General features: G+C 40.5%; 1 protein-coding gene across 2 annotated transcripts; it reads left to right on the top strand.

Annotated features, from left to right (window-relative positions):
- The first annotated feature begins 17,831 nt into the window (after positions 1-17,831).
- On the top strand, positions 17,832-19,572 carry LOC119650226. Of its 2 annotated transcripts, XM_038052803.1 has the most exons (5): positions 17,973-18,086; positions 18,142-18,259; positions 18,627-18,925; positions 18,986-19,134; positions 19,344-19,572. In XM_038052803.1, the coding sequence occupies exons 1-5, from the start codon at positions 18,072-18,074 to the stop codon at positions 19,477-19,479; spliced, it is 717 nt and encodes a 238-aa protein (XP_037908731.1). In that variant the 5' UTR covers positions 17,973-18,071; the 3' UTR covers positions 19,480-19,572. The 2 variants fall into 2 exon arrangements, with proteins under 2 accessions (XP_037908732.1, XP_037908731.1); XM_038052804.1 differs by lacking the exons at positions 17,973-18,086; positions 18,142-18,259 and adding an exon at positions 17,832-17,945.
- Positions 19,573-21,977: the final 2,405 nt, after the last annotated feature.

Below are 21,977 nucleotides of genomic sequence, written 5' to 3'. Positions count from 1 at the left end.
TTGTTACTGTTTTCCCTTTCCCCTGTCTCCGAATTCTCTGAATGCTCCGAAACCTGGTAAATTTTTTTAACAAAATGTATCTTAAATTTAGTTTTAAAAAAATCCGATTTCACAAATCACAATTTTACACTCACTTCGAGCCGTAGCACTTCAAACAATTAAAGAACAAGCGGGAATACCGGAAACTGCACGCTTCGGTTATATTCGGTGAAACAAAATTTTACACCTCCATTTCACATGTATGGGGAGCCCCCCCTTAAACTCAACACAAAATGGCGCCACTTGTCCTATACAAACAGATTCACAGAACCCGTAACAATAGCCTCAGTTGTTTTCAAATAAATCGTATGTGACAGACAGACAGACCGACAATGAATCGGCTCTAATTTATTTTACACAATACTCCAAAACTACATCCCGTAAGGATCACAGTGGGGTGAAATTTACCCAGAAAATTCTATCTACGTACTTCATATGTACATATGAATGCTTTTATGCAGGAAGTAAATCAAAAATATCAATTTATATACATGTATATTGAATACAGTATTGGGTAATAGGAATATGTTCGTATGTATTTCTTGTAGTTTGAAAAACTATGAGGGAATATTTTGGGTTTTTAACCATATACGAATGGCCAGCTTCTGATATTCTGACTTGTTTAATTTCACATTTAATCGCGGTTAACTTTTCAATTTTGGAATTTTTTATGGAATTCGGTATAACTTCCTGTGGGGGATTCTGCTCAACTCTGCAGAGTTCCTCACTTCGCCAACCTGTTGGCTTGCGTCCTTTTCCGATTGTCAGCGTGTCCGAAGGGTACGTCTAAAGTAGTCTTAATTATCGTCATGTCCACCGGGCATGCTCATTACTCGGTGCTGTTAGGAAACCAAACCAAACCAAAAGCTGGAACTCTCGTGAAAAAAGGTTTGTATAATTCTTATAAAGAAACATTCGAGCCGACATTTGCCCTATTTGTACTTAGCTGGTAATGTATGGTATATGCACACATTACGTCAGGCTATTCACATTTGCGTGATACTGCCATCCAAAGCCTTAGATTGCAGATTGGCGACAATTTCGATCTATTATAACTTTGCTAGCAGAAGTTTGGTAAAAATACCAAACTTGGTAGGATCATACATTTTATTATAACTTATGTTGCTGCAGTTTCTAATTCAAGGATAAGTTTAAAGGGGTTTGCAGTTGATTACTACATATTATAATAATATACTGTGATTAACTTTATTTGATCAGAAATCGGTAAAGAGGGTGTCACCTTTATGTTTTTTTAGAAATGTTGACCACCGCTCCGGTCCCCTCTTTTGCAACAAGTGTTAGAACTGAGGCTAGAATGGGAAAGTACTAATTGAGACCTTTCATTTGATACCCCAGACGATTATATTCAATTTAGCAAAATTATACTCCCTTTTCACCGTTTAAACTAAACGATATTATTTTCTGTATGCAAGGGGGTTCACGGTTCCCACCTTCCCACTTAATTTAATATCAATAGGAGTATTCATTTCGCTTTTCTGAGAAAAGTGGTTGACGCCGACAGGCATACAGCAAGTTCAAAAAGGTTTTGTTTCCAATAAAAAGGTCAATGATCAATTTCGTTTTGAATTTATGTAATGTGATAATTATGAAATAATATTTTAGGTCTGCCGAGATGATAGAATTTGTAATTTTTGGCAAAGTTTCGAAGTATAATTACATTGATCGTTTGGATGTTTAGTGAAATACTTTTACTTTGTTATTTCATTTTAGAATATATTCGTTCTTTCACTAGTTTATGAATTTTAATTTGATTTGATTACAAAACCTGCTATTGTACGGAAATTTACTTTTGCTTGAGAAATATTTGAAAAACTTATTTCAGTACGGGTTCATTCGCGTGCCCTACCCGTTCGTAGTGGTGGAGCCTGTAGTAGTTTATTACTATGCTAAAGGTACATACATTTAGCAATCAAGTCGCGGGGCAGGCACAAATTTTGGGGGTCTGGCCAAATTCATGTTCTCATGGAAAAATGAAAAGAGAGTATCGCAAATCCGTTAATGAGAGGAACTCCAAATCTGACTACAGCAGTCCTACTAGTGGCACTGATGCCTAATTCTAACAGAATAGGGGAGAAGAAGACTCGTCAGAAGGAAACTTGAGGCGCAAAAGAGAGGGGACTACTGCCTAAATATTACCTGTCAGAAAATTTTCTTCAGTCTCTATCCAGAAAAGCGAAAGTGAACCTGGTGGTAGAAGTGCAACTGGTCTAAAACCTTGAACTCAGAAAGACATTCAGCCGGTGTTAGCGGGATCCACTGCGAAAGAAGGCAAAGCTATACCAACAAGTATGGCAAAATCCGGCGGTTTTTGTAAATTAGACTACACTTACGTCTATAAGCAGCAACTTTAGTCAAACCGTAAATATTCTTTCTATCTAGTGGCAGCAAGGCTGGTAAATTGGAACCCCTGCCTATAAATTTATGCTAAAAGAGCCAAGCTAAAAGAGTACACGATGGAATATTCGTGCATATTGAAGGCGCGGTTGCTTGTCCACCTTTCAAACAACTTTTTAATGTAGCCAGAGAACATGGTGTTGATATTAGTTTAATCAAGTGGATCTATACTATACTAACGTAGAGATTGCAGTGTGCGGAATGAGTGAAGACGGCGGTTCTCTGGAGGTGTAGGCCGCGGCTGCGGACAAAATCCGCAAGGTACCCTCGCGCCCCGTGGTTACGAAAGTGTCGCGCGGGCCGCTGACGAGGCGGAATTATGCTTACGGCCAACTGACAGTGGCAATGAGTGCTTTGCGTTTGAGGGAGCGGTCGCTAGGACGTTTGAAGTGCGGCTCAAGCTACAGCAGGTGATCCTGAACTTTTTCCACGAATTCAAACAACTGAGTTCGCTGGGGGACACGGCGACGTCCACCCGAAGCCCAGCAACCCGTCGCCTTCAGTATACGACCCTCTAAGTTCGCGCAATTATCTAATAGACACGGGCGCGGAGGTCTCGGTCTTCTCCGTACCACCCAACAAGCTTTTTTTCTGCAACTGGAATTAGCGGTAGTAAACTCCAAGTCCATCACACTTATGGCTACGGCAAGTACATGCGATTCTTGACTTGCGTAGGACCTTTTCGTTTTGGTTCACATCAGTAGCCCAATATTAGGCGCAGACATTCTGTGTCACTATGGACTGCTGGTGGATATGTAGCATAGGTCGCTGATAGACACGGTAACCTCACTTAGGTCGAAGAAGTGAAACTTCAACCTGCTAACCTAGCACTCTTTCTATCGTTTTAGAAGACGTTGCGGGCCCATGTATTTGAGTATTTCTTCAAAAATACCGCACTATAACTAGGGAGCGTAGTCTCCCTGAGCCAGTTAGCGTGATGTTCGGCACCAATATATGCAGAACTTCGAACAGCAGTTGATCATCTCCACTCCATTCCACTCCGTCCCAAAGCCTTGTGGGGATTATAGATTATAGACGCCTGGATGCGCAGAGGATTCCGGACCGATACCCCATTCCACTCATCCAAAATTTTGCGCATTACTTAGTAAACCGTCGTGTTTTTTCGACCCTGTATCTCGCCAAGGTTTACCACCAAATCAGTGTAACTCCCGAAGATATTCCACAGACAGCAATTTGCACATATTTCAGACTCTTCGAGTTCACACGGATGGCTTTGAACCTGTGCAATGCCGTGCAAAACCTTTCAGAGATTCATCCACTCTGTACTACGATTTGGACTTCTCGCATCTTCTTCTGAGTTCGAACATGTGGCACATCACGAAGCGTTTTTCAACATCTGCTTGACCTAATTCTTAAAATTGAAGAGTGCAGATTTGCAGATGCCATCCAAGCGTTTGAAACAACCAAGCAGCAGCTGGTAGATGCTACACTTTTGACATTCCCTCAACAAGATATATCTATAGATGTGTTCGTCGATACCTCAGATATTGTAGTAGGCACTGGTCTTCATCAAATGCTGAACCAAAGTTGGAAACTGCTGGGGTTCTTCTCAAAGCAGTTGAATTCCGCTCAACGAAATTACATTGCGTGATGGCGACTATTAGTCCGCGGCTGAGTAGCCCGTCACGGGTTTCCCCGCTGAAACCCCTTGGTTTCAGCTGGGGGCGGAGTGCTGTAGTGGAACGAATGTACTCAGTTTTAAGAATTACGTTGGCCATGACATCGGAAAAGTGGTTTTTCCAATGTCAAAGGCAAAAATAGGAACAGTATGGACGGACTGTTACGGTAAACAAATTGGTGAAGTTGTTTGATAAATTGGTTAAATAAAATATAATGTAATAATCAATTAGCAAATTCAATAAATAAAATATAATGTAAGAATTAAATTTCTTGGCTTAACAATTCTGAAATTGTTTGCCTTGCTGCACTAATCACATTGTTGGTTTTATACATAATGTACTTAACACTAAATAAGGTTGCTTTGCATTGAATATGATACAACGACAAATTTCTGCTTGTTCGAAACAAAATTTTTAAATACTGTCAAAGAACTGTGGAAAGATGACTTTCATGATTACATGATTTCATGATTACATATATGACTAACTGAATCTAACACACCGCCTATTAAGAACTATCGGTTCATAAAAGAAACTAATTTATCGTATTACCAATTAACGATAATAATTTCAAACAAATCTTCCTTAAGCTCGTACAATACGAAACGATTCGTTTGCCAAAACTAATCCTTATTTATTTCTACAGTTACCAATTTACTCCTTTAACATTTTCCTTACATTTGCCGAAAATACTATTGCTAAAATTATAATTACTAATACTATGGCATGACTGGATGAAATTACCGCAACGTGATGAGGACGAATCTCCCTCCAGGACGACATTTCGAATTCTTCTCGCTCAGTTTGATGTTCTGCCGATAGAATGACCTGTTTTGCTATGACGCTCCATTCAGGAGACACAGATAACAGACCAGCTCCGGAAAGCACAATCGCCTTTCGAGTTTCGACACTTATTGTATGCGCGGACTCCGTAATCGGTACAGTAAAAAGGCAATTGTTCGTGTCATGAAGCTTTTCGGCATAGTGGCCTCCAGTTTGAAGTGGCGGGTAGATTAGTTTGCGCTTTTGTACAATTCAAACCCCTCCTTTATTAAGCACATCGGATTTGACTGGATATTATACAACGTGTTAAGTTCCGTAATGAGTGTTCATCCATCCATCTGGACCTGGGTGAACTTCAACTAATTTTGTCAAAGGCCATTTCATCGATACATAATTCTCAGTTTTACATAACATCAGCTGAGCAACCTCAAAATTCTTAAGCGACTTTATCCACTTTGAGCTCTTTTGTTGACGTGATAAATATTGGTTTTGCCATCTTGTCCAAAATTCTCTTTGATACGCTTAACTAGCTTCCATATAGTAAGTAAACTTAGATTGTTAGAAGAATTCTCAGAAATTGCTATTAGTGATTCTCCTATCAGAAAGTGCCTTGGGGTTAAAGCTTCAGGATTATTTACACTGTTGCTAAGAGGTGCCAAACGTCGACTATTCAAACATGCCTCTATCTCAGAAAGTAGCGTGAACATTTCCTCCACCGTTAGCTTGCCTTCTCCAACAGCTAACACAAGGTAATGTTTGATGGACTTCACGCCGGCCTCTCAAAGTCTGCCGAAATCTGGGCTGCTCGATGGATTAAAATCCAGGTAATACTGTCGTTGGCAACATGTTCCTTGACAGTTTTTATCATGGCTTCAAATTCGCATTTCAACTCTTTCAAGCTCCTACGAAGTTAGTACCGCAGTCGGTGTACAAATCTTTACACCTCCCTCTACTTGAAATAAATTTCCTTATCGGTGCTATTCACGTGGCCGATGTCAAATCTCCAACTAACCCAAAATGTACTCGGTTGACAAACGCGCCTTTGCGCCTCTTCCGTTGGGCCACTTTATGGTTATTGGTCCAGCAAAATCTAGACCTGCTGCAGCAAATGAACGCGTTAAAGTCTCGCCTTTGGGAGAGATTCCATCTGCTGGGGCTGAATTTGGGCTGCATACTGGAAACATTTCGTGCATTTATAAGTGCATGATTTTATTAAATTTTGAGCGCGAAGAATCTAAAATCCACCGTTCAGTGTTTTTGAGTGGAAATGTGCTACGATGAGTTTAGAAAGATTATATTCCGATGATAGTATCATTTGATGTTTCATTTCCATTTTCAAACTCGAATTATCTAGTCACCCGCCCACCCTGAAGATTTCCTCACCATCAATGAAGGAGGCGTAATGACTTCGAAGAACCTTAACTGGTTTTCCTTTGGGTAGTAATTTGATTTCTTCTGTGAAATGAATATTCTGCGATATCCTTACACAGGTCTTCGTCGCTTCCTTTATCTCAGCCGTGGTTAAAAACTTTAGATTATTTTTTCTTCCAAAGCGCTTGCAGTAAGCAACGCCTCGGATTAACTTTGAAAAATTCGAAAACCTTCTTAAGATATCAACATCTGCAGATGGCTCCACAACCACTGATGCCGTAATTCGTTTACCTATCTTTGCTGCACTGTCATCTCCATCCCGACCAGATTCATAGCTTATAACCGGACACGATGAAAATTCAATTCTACCCCACCATTTCCTGTTGCATATAAGTTGAGAGAGAAGCATTTCCCTAGAAGTAATATCAGCCAGATTATCTGCCGACTTGACATGACTCCACTGCGTCACATAAGTATGCGCTTGGATTTCACTCACTCGGTTTGCAATATATGTATGTTCTCCACCGTGATACATGATTACTAATCTAATCCAATACAGCTGTAGAGCCCGTCCAATCTCGAACAACATTGATGTTGAGTTCAGTCATTGCTTCCTGGACCTTTGATATCAATTTCACAAACATTAAAGATGTGTTCAACTCCAATTGCGGAATCGACTGTGTTCTTACTGGCGCTACCTTTGTTTTCGATGCTATAAGATGGAGTTAAGGTAACAAGGTGTTTGGTGCTAATATACATGCATATCTGGAACCTCCCATGGCTAGCTCGAAGGCGTTAGCGAAGCCATGTAACTCAATTATTGATTTCCTCATGCTCCCATTTCATCGTGGTACTCGTATTTGCTTCAATTCTGGAAGCGTTGAATAAAACAGCGGCCACTCCCTGACCATCTCTTCAGGCTGGTGAGTGAGCCGTAATGTGTGAATGAATATTTTTCGAATGGCAATGGCTGGCTTAAGCCATTCTAAAGGATAAAAAGCTTCGCAACTGTCGATGTCCCTGATCTTTTCGTAACTTTGTTGATTGGTGGGTGCCAAACGTAATGTCTTCACGGTATCGGCCAGGTTTATACTTAGTGGATACGTTGTTGGATGTCTATTTGCCCATGTTAAAACCACCCATCTTGAGAAGCCTTTTCAAACGCTTCTGCAATTTAATCGCCCCTTCCTTCGTTTCTGCATCGTAGCAAAATTTCAATAATGTCCTTTTGAACTGATTTGCCAGTCGATTTTTTGGGAAGCATGGAATACAACTGCCTAGCCATACGAGGCAAGTAATACGACGGTCGACTATAAATTGTTTCCTTAGGCGTTTCCTTCATATGGCCTAGCTCTAGATATTCGCGGATGAATTTGTCATATTCAGCATGCAAATCCTGATGCTTCATTAGCTTGGAGTCCAATTGATTATAACGAACAAATCGCATGTTTCATAGAAGGACCCAACGTGGTCCTTGGATCTTCCTTGAAAGGTAGCCGCACGATGTATCATCCATTTCCGCCTCTTATTGTGGTCCGTTGATGATGCACCTCAGCCTCCTCTATTCCTTCGTAAACAGTATGAATTTTTTCACCGGTATTTCTTCCTGCTCCCAAAATTATCGGAGTTACTTGTCCAACTAGGTTGTGTGTTGTTGGTGCCATGGTTTACTGTTGGACCCGAAAGTATCCATCCAATTTTGGTCTGCTCTGCAGTGGGCTGCTGTGAATAATACTCTGCATTAGCAAGTATCCATAAATGTCAGCACCTAGCAAAAAGTTGTGTTTGATTTAGCAACGAGCTGAGGATCTGTTAAGTCCTTCCTGGGAAAGATTTCTCACAGCTTTGGCAAATCAATTGTAGGTAATAGTTCTATCAATTTTCCCAAGGTCAAAGCGCTAACATTGAATGTTTTCTGTGACCATTTTTCCTTTATCGTTAATTCCATTAAACCCTTGGCTTTTTTCTCAAGCTGTCGTACGGAAGGTCGCGGTTCAAATCTCGCTGGTAGCAGTGGGATTTGTATTGTGATTTGACGTCGGATACCAGTCGACTCAGCTGTGAATGAGTACCTGAGTCAAATCAGGGTAATAATCTCGGCCGAGCGCAATGCTGACCACATTGTCTCCTACAATATACTCTAGTGTACCGTTACGGTCTTGAATGAAGTGCTCTAACATACTTCAAGCCCTGATCCAATATGGATTGTTGCGTCAACGATTATTATTATTTTCGTCGAAAATTTCTGTAGTCCCAAAATCTTGGCTGTATTTTCAGTCAAAAAGGAATTTTGATATCCTTGATACAACAACGCGCAAAGGTCAACGAATTTCTACATTGAACTCTCGACCTTCACCTTGCAGTTCCTAGCAAAACAGTACGTAATTTTGGGTTGCTAACGTTGCATATTAGAGCTTCGGCGTTCCTTTGCACTTCAGTCACCTTTGCTTACAACTTTTTCTATGTGCAGCATGGTATGGTTTCATAAACTCTGTGACCCCTAAAGCAATTCAAACAGAATCTGTTTATTGTTTCGGATAATAAGGAATCCTAGATACACATCCACATGATGTTGGACTGGACCAAATGAAGAGCAACTTACTCTCACGTTTTTTGGTCCATGGACCCCTCGCATGAAGCATAGCCCCCAAGAATTCAAAAATAGGGACTGACGGCTTCGTTCAGGGCAGAGGCAACTCTTCATTTGGTCCGGTCCAAAATCAAGTGGATGTGGCCTTAGGATCCTTCATTATCCCAAACAATAATCTAGCTTTAGCCTAGCTTAGGCTCAAACTATTGGCCCTTTAACTTGCATATAATTGCCACCCTGGTGGTATTTTTGCGAATATATAAAGGAGCGTTTTCCGCCTGTTGCCGCTTTCGGTTACGCTGCTCCCAGGACAGAAATGAGGCAGCGTCTGATGAGTTGTTTCTGCCCTGGACGAAACTGTTATTTCCTACAATCTGTTTGTTTATAAATTCGTTGCGTTGATCCGCGTTCCTTTTTGCGAATTTGGGGCACTTGCTTAAGTAATGGAATTGCTTACACTTCAATCATTTTGTTTTTGCTTCTTTTGTTTGAACAAAAGCTGCTACTTTACTGTTGATATCGTTGGCAATTTCGTATTTACCTTTATTTGGCCTTGTCATTCTTTTCTAGGCTCGTGATCCCGTGAACCGTTAGTAGGTCGAACCAATCGATATTCCACAGTCGGATCATTGTTTCAAATTGCTTCGCTAAATCTAATATTGATTTTAAATTAATGTGATGTTGAGTGGGAGCAATGTTCCAGAAGAGTTGTAAGCTCTCTTGCACTATAGCGCGGTTGTTATCATATCGTTTTGATAACAACTTCCAGGTCTCTTTTAATTAATTCCGGTTATTGCTAGATGGTCAATAACCTTTTCGGGATCGGGAAGAATTCCTCAAATATTGAAATTTTTTAATTGGGTTTAGTCTAATATTTTCGTGCACTAAGTCCTCGTCAATATACTGAAGGTATACCATTCAGTGTATTTCCACCCGAAACTAGGTATTTTGATGCGTGCTAGTTTTACTGCATCACTTGGCTCTGATGGCACTTGCTATTTAGGATTGAAGCGTAATTATCTAAATCTATCCTTGAAAACAGCGTAATACTCTAAAAAAAAGCCTTCAGTGGCGAAATATTGGTTAAGATATTTCGCCTTTGGAATTAGGCTCGTTTAATGCGAAAAGATGCAATTCGTCGCATCTCTTCCATACATTGGAATTGGCCATAATTTATTATGATAGTTGCACATATCTTCAGAATAGGGGGGTGATACGTGTCCATCCTGCAGTGAGGAAGCCAAATTCACAGAGCATTTTCTATGTGAACGTTCTCCATTTTCTGTTTCTATAAAATTTTCTATTCTTATTCCCGATTTCTTCACTCTCCTCTGTGCTTCTGTATTTCCCACAGTGCGTGCAGCGGCCACCGTTCCTTCCCACGATCGCGCCAAACGTTACCAAATCCACCTCTCACCTCTAGTTGGGGGTTCTTTCTGTGTTGGATGACATGTTTGGGATATTCGGGGCTGACTCAATATCAAAAGAAGAACTTGGCCGGCTGCGCACAGGTCATGCCAGAGGAACCTATTGAAAAAGTCGACAAATCTATTGCCGGTTATACCATCAAGTAGAACTCAGTATTGCAGGATTGAGGGCGGGTGGGACGACCTACAATCCCGTTTCGCAGAATAATAGAAGAAGAGTGCCAGCAACTGACAACAATACAATGTTCCACTATGTTTCATGAAGGAGCTTATGGCAACCACACAAAAAGACCAGTCGAACTCTAAAAGTTCTTCATGTATGAAAAATGCAAAACCTTTTAAACTAAAAGGATCCAGCCTCTAGATTCTCGGCCTGTTTTGTCGGAAGAAATATGGATTGTAAATTTTAAAAAATGGTAATAGACTCTATGGTTGTCAGTAATATCTGCATAGGGTAAAGCGCGTCAATCTGGAGGTCTTTCCGAAAAGCCAATACTCCTTTACTGTTTTTATTTGAACTTCACTTATTCAACGGTTGAACTGTTCAATTATTCAAGGAAGTTTTATTGTATTGGATAAAAATGGCTGTAGGGTTTGGACTCTCAAATATTTTTATGAGTAACTGGATTTGTTAAGTAACAAAACCCCTTATCTTATGTAGACATTGATAATGGTAATATCGCTGCATAATAGAGCTCGTGTTTTATTTGCATTGATAACAAGTAAAAGAATGATGTAACCCTTGATTATTCGTTTGCGGACAACGTGATGTAGTGATGTAAAAATGTTGTACACTTCACTTTGTAGCTTTGGTAATAGTACAGTTATGGATTTAGCGTCGATCGTTCGTAGATCAAACTCTATTCATCATCTTTTCCATATATTTCTTCTGTTCGGTATTAAATTAACATCATTAACATCAATTTTGGAATATTGGCCGTTTCTTTCAAACTCTAAGGATCAGCCGGAGGTGCGATTTCTTAGTAATGGAAAGAACTGCACATAACAATTGTACAGGAAAGGTATAAAAAGTACCGCTTCTATACGTTTTTTAAAATTAATTCTTTGGTTTTTTTACAGTTGTGTAATTTTCTCTGTACTGTAGATATGCATCTTTTATTTTATAAGCAAAGACGTCCTTTATTTGGTGTATTCTTACAACCAGCACTAAGGAGTTTACTTTGGAAATCAAAAATATCTACAGTACGATTATACTGATTTTTACTACCAAGAGTATAGTCCTCTTCCGACAATATTAAACTATTCGTATTTCTATAATTTCAAGTTTGTTGGATCAAGGATGTGAATGTTCCTCTAAACGACAAAGGTCAACTTGTGGGGACGATGGATCACTTCATAAAGACTCGAAATCGTGCCTTTTTCAAGGTTTTTTGTAAAACAAAACCTGATTGACATCGGTTTACTGTCTGTCTGCCTGTCTCTCTGTATGTCAACCACACGCGTTTTACTCGGAGGTGGCAGGAATTCTGAACGCTCACCCACACAGTGCGTTACATCTTTCTACATTGAATTTAAGGGGGGCAATCATGCATCCAAAAGGGGGCGTACATTTTTCGAATGAAAGGTCTCGGTTAGTACTTTCCGAAGCCGATCTTACTTCCGACATTTATTTGAATCGTGGGGAATGGGGGGGGGGTCGAAAGTGATCATTTATTTCACGGATCCATTCTCAAAAACTATCATCACCATCAACGGCGCAACAACCGGTATCCGGTCTAGGCCTGCTTTAATAAGGAACTCCAGACATCCCGGTTTTGCGCCGAGGTCCACCAATTCGATATCCCTAAAAGCTACCTGGCGTCCTGTCCTGCGCCATCGTTCCATCTCAGGCAGTGTCGGCCTCGTCTTCTTTTTCTACCACAGATATTGCCCTTATAGACTTTCAGGGTGGGATCATACTCATCCATACGGATTAAGTGACCCGCCCACCGTAACCTATTGAGCCGGATTTTATCCACAACCGGATGGTCATGGTATCGCTCGTAGATTTCGTCATTGTGTAGGCTACGAAATTGTCCATCCTCATGTAGGGGGAAAAAAATTCTTCTGAGGATTCTTCTCCCGAACGCGGCGAAGAGTTCGCAATTTTGCTTGTTAAGAACCCAAGTTTCCGAGGAATACATGAGGACTGGCAAGATCATAGTCTTGTACAGTAAGAGCTTGGTGAGACGTTTCGAGCAGATCAGTTTTTGTAAGCTGAAATAGGCTCTGTTGGCTGACAACAACCGTGCGTGGATTTCATCATCGTAGCTGTTATCGGTTGTGATTTTCGACCCTAGATAGGAGAAATTGTCAACGGTCTCAAAGTTGTATTCTCCAATCCTTATTCCTCCTGTTTGACCAGTGCGGTTTGATGTTGTAGGTTGGTTGGTTTTCGATGCTGACGTTACCACCATATATTTTGTCTTGCCTTCATTGATGTGCAGCCCAAGATCTCGCCCCAATCGCCACCTGCTCGATCTGGATGAAGGCAGTTTGCAAATCTCGGGTGGTTCTTCCCATGATGTCGATATCGTCAGCATAGGCCAGTAGTTGGGTGGACTTGAAGAGGATCGTACCTCTTGCATTTACCTCAGCATCACGGATCATTTTCTCGGGGGCCAGGTTAAAGAGGACGCATGATAGGACATCCCCTTGTCGTAGACAGTTGTTGATGTCGAATAGTCTTGAGAGTGATTCTGCTGCTTTTATCTGGCCTCGCACATTGGTCAGGGTCAGCCTAGTTAGTCTTATTAATTTCGTCGGGATATCGAATTCTCTCATGTACAGCTTTACCCTGGCTATGCTGTCCTAGGCGGCTTTAAAGTCGATGAATAGATGGTGCAACTGTGGTCCATATTCCAACAGTTTTTCCATCGCTTCCCGCAGCGAGAAAATCTGATCTGTTGCTGATTTGCCTGGAGTGAAGCCTCTTTGGTATGGGCCAATGATGTTCTGGGCGTATGAGGCTATCCGGCCTAGCAAGATAGCGGAGAAAATCTTATAGATGGTACTCAGCAACGTGATACCTCTATAATTACTGCACTGTGTGATATCTCCCTTTTTATGTATGAGGCAGATAATGCCTCGTTGCCAATTGTCAGGCATTGATTCGATGTCCCATACCTTGAGCACAAGTTGATGAACCACTTGGTGTAATTGGTCGCCTCCACATTTAACCAATTCGGCTGTAATTCCATCGGATACTGGCGACTTATGATTTTAAAGCCGATGAATTGCGCGGAATGTTTCTCTAAAACTTGGTGGTGGCAGTATTTGTCCGTCGTCTTCAGTTGACGCGACCTCCAACTCGCCGATGTTCTGGTTGTTCAGTAGCTTACTAAAGTACTCAACAACGGTCGTAAATCAGATTTCCCTCTTATCTCGGCAGGATGAGCATCGAGGTGTGTAAGGTTTAATCCTGGTGACTTGTTGGTAAAACTTCCGTGCCTGGTGCGGTTGCTCCCTGTACTTTTATAGTTCACAGACTTGTTGGTTCTCCCAGGCTTCCTGTTTCCGTCTGTGAAGTCGCTTTTCCGCTCGATGGAGTCCGTCATATGTCTCTGCGCGTGCCCGCGTTCTTTGGGAATTCAACATTACTCGATATGCGGCATTCTTCCGTTCCGTTGCTAGCTTACATTCATCGTCAAACCAGCCGTTCCGACTCCTTTTGCGGCGGAGGCCAAGTATGTTTGTGGCCTTATCCATGATAACGTTCTTCAGGTAGTTGTGAAGATCATTTGTTGATGCTTCATCTCCAGGTCCTCTGTTGACCGCAGTTATTGCGGCATCCATTTCCCTCTTATAGGTGTCGCGGAGGGTTGTGCTGTGGATGGCTTCAGTGTTAACTCTCACCTGATTGTCAGAGGGGATTCTAGGTGGTGTTGTTATTCGAGCTCAGAACACCATGCCAACGAGATAGTGATCGGAGTCTATATTGGCCCCCTATATGTTCTGACATTCATCAGAAACTATCCAATCGAAAAATCTGCAAAAATCAGGAGGCTGCTACCATATGGTGCCTAGGCTTTGAAATACCCTCCATACCGATATCTGATTAAAAAAAATTAATAATGGAATACTACTCTAATTTTTAGTAATTGGCTGTACGTACATTTTTCGGTTGGATAGGTTCTGAGAACGAGACCGGTTACACTTTATGGTGGTCATATTTTGAGCCCTCACTCCCCTATGTTTCACCTAATATCAGATATTGAACCAGTTTCGAAAAGTACTAATTGAGACCTTTCATTTGATATCCAACATTCTCTGAAAAAAAAAATTTGCACCCTCCATTCACATGTATGGGGAGCCCCCCCTTAGAATTAACACAAGATGGCGCCACTTACTGCATGTAAAGGGAACACCAGATTACATACTCTCACCAATTTCGTGATAATCGGTCCAGCCGTTTCCGAATAAATCGGGTGTGACAGACAGACAGACGGACACAAAACCTTAAAAAGTTATAATAGGCCAAAGTTGTCGCTTTTGTGCAAATTTCAGACTTTGAATGTATCACCAAAAAGTGGATATTTTCAGATAATTTACGCATATATTACGTGCTAAGTACTAATGCGACAAATGTCCACTGGAATGTTTTTATAAAGAAATACCCAAAGCGATGAGCTTCCGGTTTCCTCAACTGTTTTTCTTCATTTTGGTTTTGTATGAAACAAAACCTTATTAAACTCGGTTTACTGTCTGTCTGTCTCCCACACACATTTTTCTCCGAGGAGTGCGCGATTGACACCAAATTTGGTGAAAAGGTAGCCGCTGTGCTCACGCATTGAGTTACATCATTCTACGTCAAATTTAAGTGGGGTCCCCACACATGCAAAAGGGGGTGTAAGGTCTCGGTTAGTACTTTCCGAAGCCAGCCTTTGTTTTGACATTTGTTGGAGAGGTGGAGAGTGCAAGGGGTCGAAAGTGATCATTTCTTCCACAGATGAATTTTCAGAAAGAACCCAACCGAAAATCTGAAAATATCAGAATCACTTACCAGGGGTAGGATCAGTTATGAGCCGCGTGGATTGCCTTCGTTAGTTTTTTATCGCCCTTCGTTTGTTCAGAAGCTTACATGTGATCCATGATATTTTCGGTTAATAGGTACGCCCCGGCGTTAATTTCCGCCTCCGCTCTGTGAACAGCGAACCTCGGGCAGTTAAAAACAACATGCTCCAATCGTGCGTAGCCATGATGGTCAATGCCCGAAACGATGAAAGTATGCACGGTTCCCTCCGTGTCCACTTAGGAATTAGGTTAAGTCGTAGCTAACTTTATCGTGCCTTCGGTTGATCCATTTTGAGACATCTGGAATAATCCTAAAGGTCCAGCGTCCTTTAGTTGAATCATCCCATCTTTTCTAGAACTCAAAAATCGCATCACTTCTTGCTAATTGTCCACGATAGGTACACGACTCACCGATTGTATATGATGGGTCATAGAGGCATCGACTCTCATTCCCCAAGATGTCGATGGGGACTATGCTTGCTATCAGATATGCTGCTTCGTCTGATGTTGTACGGTAAGCGCACGATGTTTACAACGCAATGAATCGATCTGGGGCGGTCTTAATGTCGATGCCTACACTGGAGTTACATAAACCAAGATGTAGCTAACATCTTCCGAGGTGAGGAGCCGACAGCTTTGCCTAGGGTGACCTACATTCGGTAACATTCTTGCCAATAACGTAGAAATCCCGGACGCCTTAGTTGCTAAATTCTTAAGATGGGGTTTGAATTGCTGTCTTTGGTCAACCATGACTCCTAGGTGTTCGCCAATTCTAATCTTTATCGACCATTGCTTTCTTCGTTTAGTGCTTTATGCACTGCGAGCGTTAAACCAGCCTCTTCTAGCCAAATATTTTTCCAAAAATTGCCTCGTTTGTGAGGACTTCGATCTTCTCAATATCTTATGCACGATAGTCACTCCAATGTCCCCTAGGAACCTCATGATAGTCACTGGTTTGGTCAGTTTCAACGTTAAAATTCCGTGATACACGATTATCCTGACTGATCTTTGTGGAATCTCGCAAGTTGTTCTATGGGCCTTAGGTCCATTGTCTGAATAGTCACACAATAACCTTTCCCGGAGAAATTCTATTACTATGCGCACCAGTTACTTTGGAATGTTCAGTTTGACAAAACCGGCAATTATTTTGCTACATTTTGCAACATTGAAGGCATTCTGTATATCGAAAGTAACTATCGCGCAAGATTTATGGGCCTCTATTGCTTCCTCGGTAATTTTCATCACCGTACTGATCACAGTGACAGTAGATCCCTTTGCCTTTCGGAATTCGGACTGCCTATCTGAGAGGCCACCCTCGCTTTCTGTGATCGGTACACGCCTATTGTAGATGACTGTCTGCCTGTCTGCCCGTCACGGCCAATTTATTCGAAAATGGCTGAACCGTTGCTTTGGAATTAAGAGGGAAGGGGGCCTCCCCATATATGCGAAAGTGGGAGTAAATTTTTTCTTCATCAAATGTGTCGCATCAAATGAAAGCGTTCGAGTACTTTTCGAAACTGATCTTTCAGACAGGGGAAAGGGGACTCAAAATGTGTGCCTCGAAAAGTGAAACCCTGAAAATATCCAAAAATTTACAACGGTACATTTATATAAAATCTAGGTGTCAAAATACATCCTGCTCTTATATCTGCACAAATAAAGGTAATAATGGTATATTACCCTATTTTCGAAATTTAGTCGAAAACCGAAAGTAGCATTATAAGTGATAACACAATAGACAATTGTTATAGTTGTAGAAGGCCGAAATTTCGTATATCAGATAAATTTATCGCAATCGTAGCATCATCACATAAAGTGAACTCATGAGAACCCCTGAGTTGAATATAGCAATGAACATTTTGAATCTTGAGCTATGTACCAATGATCAAGATCAACCCAAAACCGTTATACACGAATTGTGCAGCTTCTGGAATTTCGATTTGTTAGTGGAGGTAATGGAAAGGCACTGCCAAAAACGAATGCAAGCTACACCTGCAATAAACATGCACTCTTGATGGATGCTGATCTTTTCAAAGTTCATAAAACCGAACGGATGCTCCTTCATGAGATTTATATCCGCGAAGGCTAATGTCAACGCGATCTTTTTATTTGATATCATGAGGAAATTTTGACCGCTCCGAACAGAATGTGATAACGCTAAACAGTTAAAAAATATGAAATGATCAGGAAATATGACTACGTCTATTAGTCGAACGGACCGGAAGAAGGTCTGCACTATTATATTTTAAATCGAGTTCTCTGAGAAATGATAGGAAGAAAAACGATTTCATTCCTGCCTGTGGTATGTAACATAGTGGGAACTACACAGTAAGACCATTGAATGGCTAATGTCACAGTTCCCATGGAATAGTGGAGGACTTATCCGGAAGTATTGGCGGCAGTTTAGGCATAGTGTGAAAGCGTGATCGAAACTGTTGTTATCGTTTATATGGTGATTTTATCTTCTGTGATTTTGTCGGAATCATCATGATACTTCCAGAGAATTTCGCTACAGGTGAACTTTCTGTATCATTCACGAAGCTTGCGTTGAAAGCATAATATTCGCACACACAACTTTTGCAAAGTTTGTATCGTATTACGTCTGAGGATTAGAATCTTAAATTTTCTTTATTTGGTACAATATGTGGCGTAAGATTAGATATCAAGGTAAATAGCCATCACGCGACCAATAAAAGTGAAATCTAAACCATATAAAATGCTTAACATCACTTAGCCGGTGCGGTGAAATTAGAATTTTGTGGCTTGGTGCAAAGTTAAGAGTACAGTTCAGTGATGAAGTCGATTTTGGTATTATCTTGAAGTTTAATCTGGTTAGACTTAAGAATATCCTTTTCTCCTTAAGGTTGTATTCATACTTTTTATTGCCATTGGCTATTCGCAATCAACTGAGTGTGGGGATGTGGGTCAGGTTTCGAATGTATACTGCGTTGCGAAGACAATGTTCAAACTATCCCTCAAGGGTAAGGAAGTCTATGTCGAGAAAAGAAATATTAACAAAGGAACACCGCCGATTAGAATGATGAGAGTATCGTTGTTCTGGGGAGAGGAACACATTTGCATGTACAAACATATCTACATATTTAAACTACTTTTTAATTTACTCTTACATTCCATCATTCGGTCCGCCCCCACTATAATTTCAATTTCGTGCATTGCTCATGAATGAAAATTTGAATTTAAATTTTTAAATTTACATTTTAATTTAAAGGATGCTTTTGTCTTCCTATTTCTTAATAATCGATGCTTTATATGACTTAGATTACATCACATTACAGAGCTTAGTCACTAACTAATCTATTAAGATTTTTATTTATTTTAACAAAACAGACAAAGAGTCCTTGAAGTGTCCTGATGGAACTGTGTGCGCCGATGTGGTTGAAATTTGCAGTAAAGCCCAGCCTGCTGTGTGTAAAAATACAAACGTTGGCTTCTTAGGAACGTGCAAGGAATGTCGTGATTCATCAACCGTGCATAAAGTCTGCATTAGCGAGACCGAATACTCAATCTGCAACAATGGTTTCCTGCTAACAGCTCTAACGTACAGTTGTGAAAAGGCTACTCCATATTGTAAACTACTAACGACTAATACCGGCGACGTGAAAGGAATTTGTTCAGTATCTCAAACCGTAAGAAAGTATCTTTTTATACCCTGTTATTGTTTATGCATCTGATTTACAAATTTGAAGAATGTTGATTGCCCTGGCGCTTCGACGTACTATGCAGACAGCAGCACAGCAGGTACCGGAACGAATGAAATTGAACTCAATGACGAATCAACTCCTGCTTGCACTGCAGATGGTCATTTTCCCATTACTTCAGATGATACTTGTGTTCAGTAAGTCAAGGGATATGTATAATATTTATTATACAGAACAAAATATCTTCGATTGATTCTTTGATATCTTTGAAAAATTAGGCTTTTTGAAAATTTAGAGAAGTCTCATTTATTTCTAATATAATATATTTAATTGTTTAATAGGATTATATTTTACATCACTTGTTTGATATATTTCTAATCTATTTCACATTGAAATATAATTGCAGCTTCTACAGATGTGAGAAGAATACTTCAGGAGGATTTAGGAAGGTCTTACTCAGGTGTCCAACAAACATCTTAGCTTTCAATCCTGCTACACAGCATTGTGAGTTATCGACAAACTTCGTGTGTTCTTCAACATAAGACGTCGTTCTCTCCTGTTATGAATTTAGTTAATCACGAATCGAAATCAAGGTGTTGTTTTATTACACTAAATGTATTATCTAAACATAATTCTGGAATATTTATTAAATGATTGAAATTGTTATTTTGTTACTTTTTTAAATAACTAAATCTGGAGTGTATTGAACCTTATTATCACTGGTTTCGGAGCAATATATTCCTATTTCATATCCAAGTATCACAAAAATATAGGTTTTAAAAGTTAAAAAAGTTAAAAAAAAATTAAAATAAAAAAAATAATTAAAAGGTTTTTAATACCAATGTTGGGATGTGAATCTCTGAAGTAGCAATCGTGTACTCATTCCCATTTGCCCTTGACCTCATTTCAGCTATCTTTTCCTCCGTAGCATACAGATTTTCATCATAGATACTCAATAGGCTCATTATATTGGCCTCTCCACATGAAGTAACACTTTCCCCAAAAATTCGCAACAAAGCGCCATAATTCCCGACACTCACCACCATTAGTTTTCACACTGACCATTTCCACATATTCCACACGTATGCCGTAAATTGCACTTGTCCCTTTAGCATCACTAAGTGATGTCCTTCATGGATCAGTTTGAATCAGCCTTTTTCCTGGCTAGACTCTAGGCGCGCTCGACCCTTTCTAGGGTTTTGTGTAAATCAATACCTTATTAAAATCGGTTCAATGTCTACCTATCTGTCCGTGTTTTTATTTTGTTGGGGCAAAATCATTATGGATGCGCATCTGGAATCAAGAACGCCTATACCGGACTCTCAGCGAATAAAACCTTCCATATTTTCTCCGTGCTCCCCCGCGGGACCGCCGTTCTAGTATTGCTTCACGGGGCTGTTCAGTTGCTAACTGTTCATTCTTCATTTTCGCGTCCCATGTTATATGTGATTGCACCATGTACTTTACTAAATTTTCCACCATTAAACGGGTGTTTACCTCAGTTTCAAGGTTTTTCCTTCAGGTTTCAGAACAGAGCTGACAATTCACGATAAAAGTAAACATTGGCCTTGCTAATGTGGAGCTGATAATCACTGCCTTCTGGCTTTAGGTGTGGTTTAAAGTTCAATTTGGTATCGAAAGTTATTATTATTCTGTTAAGGAAAAATTGCACCGCGTCCTGAAAGAAATATTGTGCCCCTGGTATATATTTTAGCGATGGCTGAAAGCGAGCAGCATGTCCAACGATGCAAATTTTAACAATTTCTGCTCGGCCGCTTGGTAATAAATACCAATCCCGTCTTGTCTTCGGCACGATTCAGACACTTCTTTCGCATAGCTCTCTACTTCGCCGGGGTGATTGGATGTTAAAATCACTCCAACATCATCGAATCCGACGACAACGACTTGCTTAAGTATTGGGAGCCATAGAGTGCCATCATACATTGTGTTCCATAGCAGAGGACCTAGAACAGACTCTTACGGAATTCCGGGGGGAAGTAATTGAAGATTATAGTTCGTATATAATTTGGCGTTAGTGCCCCGATAAGCGCTTCGATAATACAGTTCCATGTTTCAGAATTGAACGTTTTCAGTATTTCCTTTGTCAAAGGCTGTGTTGCCCAGCTCAAAAAGCATCAATCCCTGACCGAGCCTCCCGGAAGCTAAAATACTTATTTGATAAATAACCACCACTGTCAATTGTTCACTATAGCTGGCTACAGGTTATCCGCTCTAGAAAATTGCAATTGTATTCAGAAGGCAGATAGGTCTGTAAGATGTTGGTTGACTTATTGGCCCATCTGACTTCAACAGCAATGCTAGTTTTTATAATTTTCACCCTGCGGGAAAAGACACTTCTTTTAAGCAGTCTCTGAATACCTTTGCGAACATGCTTGACGCCATCGCGTCACGCCAGTTTCAGCGCCTTGTTGGGAATTCGATCAATACTGCGGGATGTGGTATCCTGAAACCTTTTCGTTGTGTTGAGAATTTCGTCTGGTGTTACTAGTGGGGAAAGTGCGCTTGAATGGAATCTAGGCCTCAAAATATGTCCCATTTTGATATATGCTCAAATAAACTTACTACTAGTATATTATCAACTTTTAGAAATTTATTGAAGTTATAGCAGTTCAAACTTATCCATTTCATGCGAATTTACCGCATCCTAAGCCATACAAAAAAAGATACTGATGTTAAATTTAACGAGAATAATTGACATTCCAATGGAGTATTAACCATCCATTCATGAATCGAGTCGCTGTCTGTCTGTCTGTCACACCAGATTTATTCAGAAACTGCTGGACCGATTATCACGAAAATTGGTAAGAACATGTGATCTGTTGCTCCCTCTACATGCAACAACTGGCCCCATTTTGTGTTAAGTTTAAGGAGGCTCCTCATACATATGAATGGAGGGTACAACATTTTTTTCAGAAAATGTGGTCATGTGGCATGTGGTAATTGGATACCATTAAAGGGCTCAATTAGTAATTTTCGGATGAAATATAGGGGAGTGGGGGCGCAAAATATGACCATCAAG

Source organism: Hermetia illucens, chromosome 2, assembly GCF_905115235.1.
Source record: "Hermetia illucens chromosome 2, iHerIll2.2.curated.20191125, whole genome shotgun sequence".
In the NCBI taxonomy this organism is placed as follows: domain Eukaryota; kingdom Metazoa; phylum Arthropoda; class Insecta; order Diptera; family Stratiomyidae; genus Hermetia; species Hermetia illucens.
This window is presented reverse-complemented; position numbering and strand designations above follow the sequence as displayed.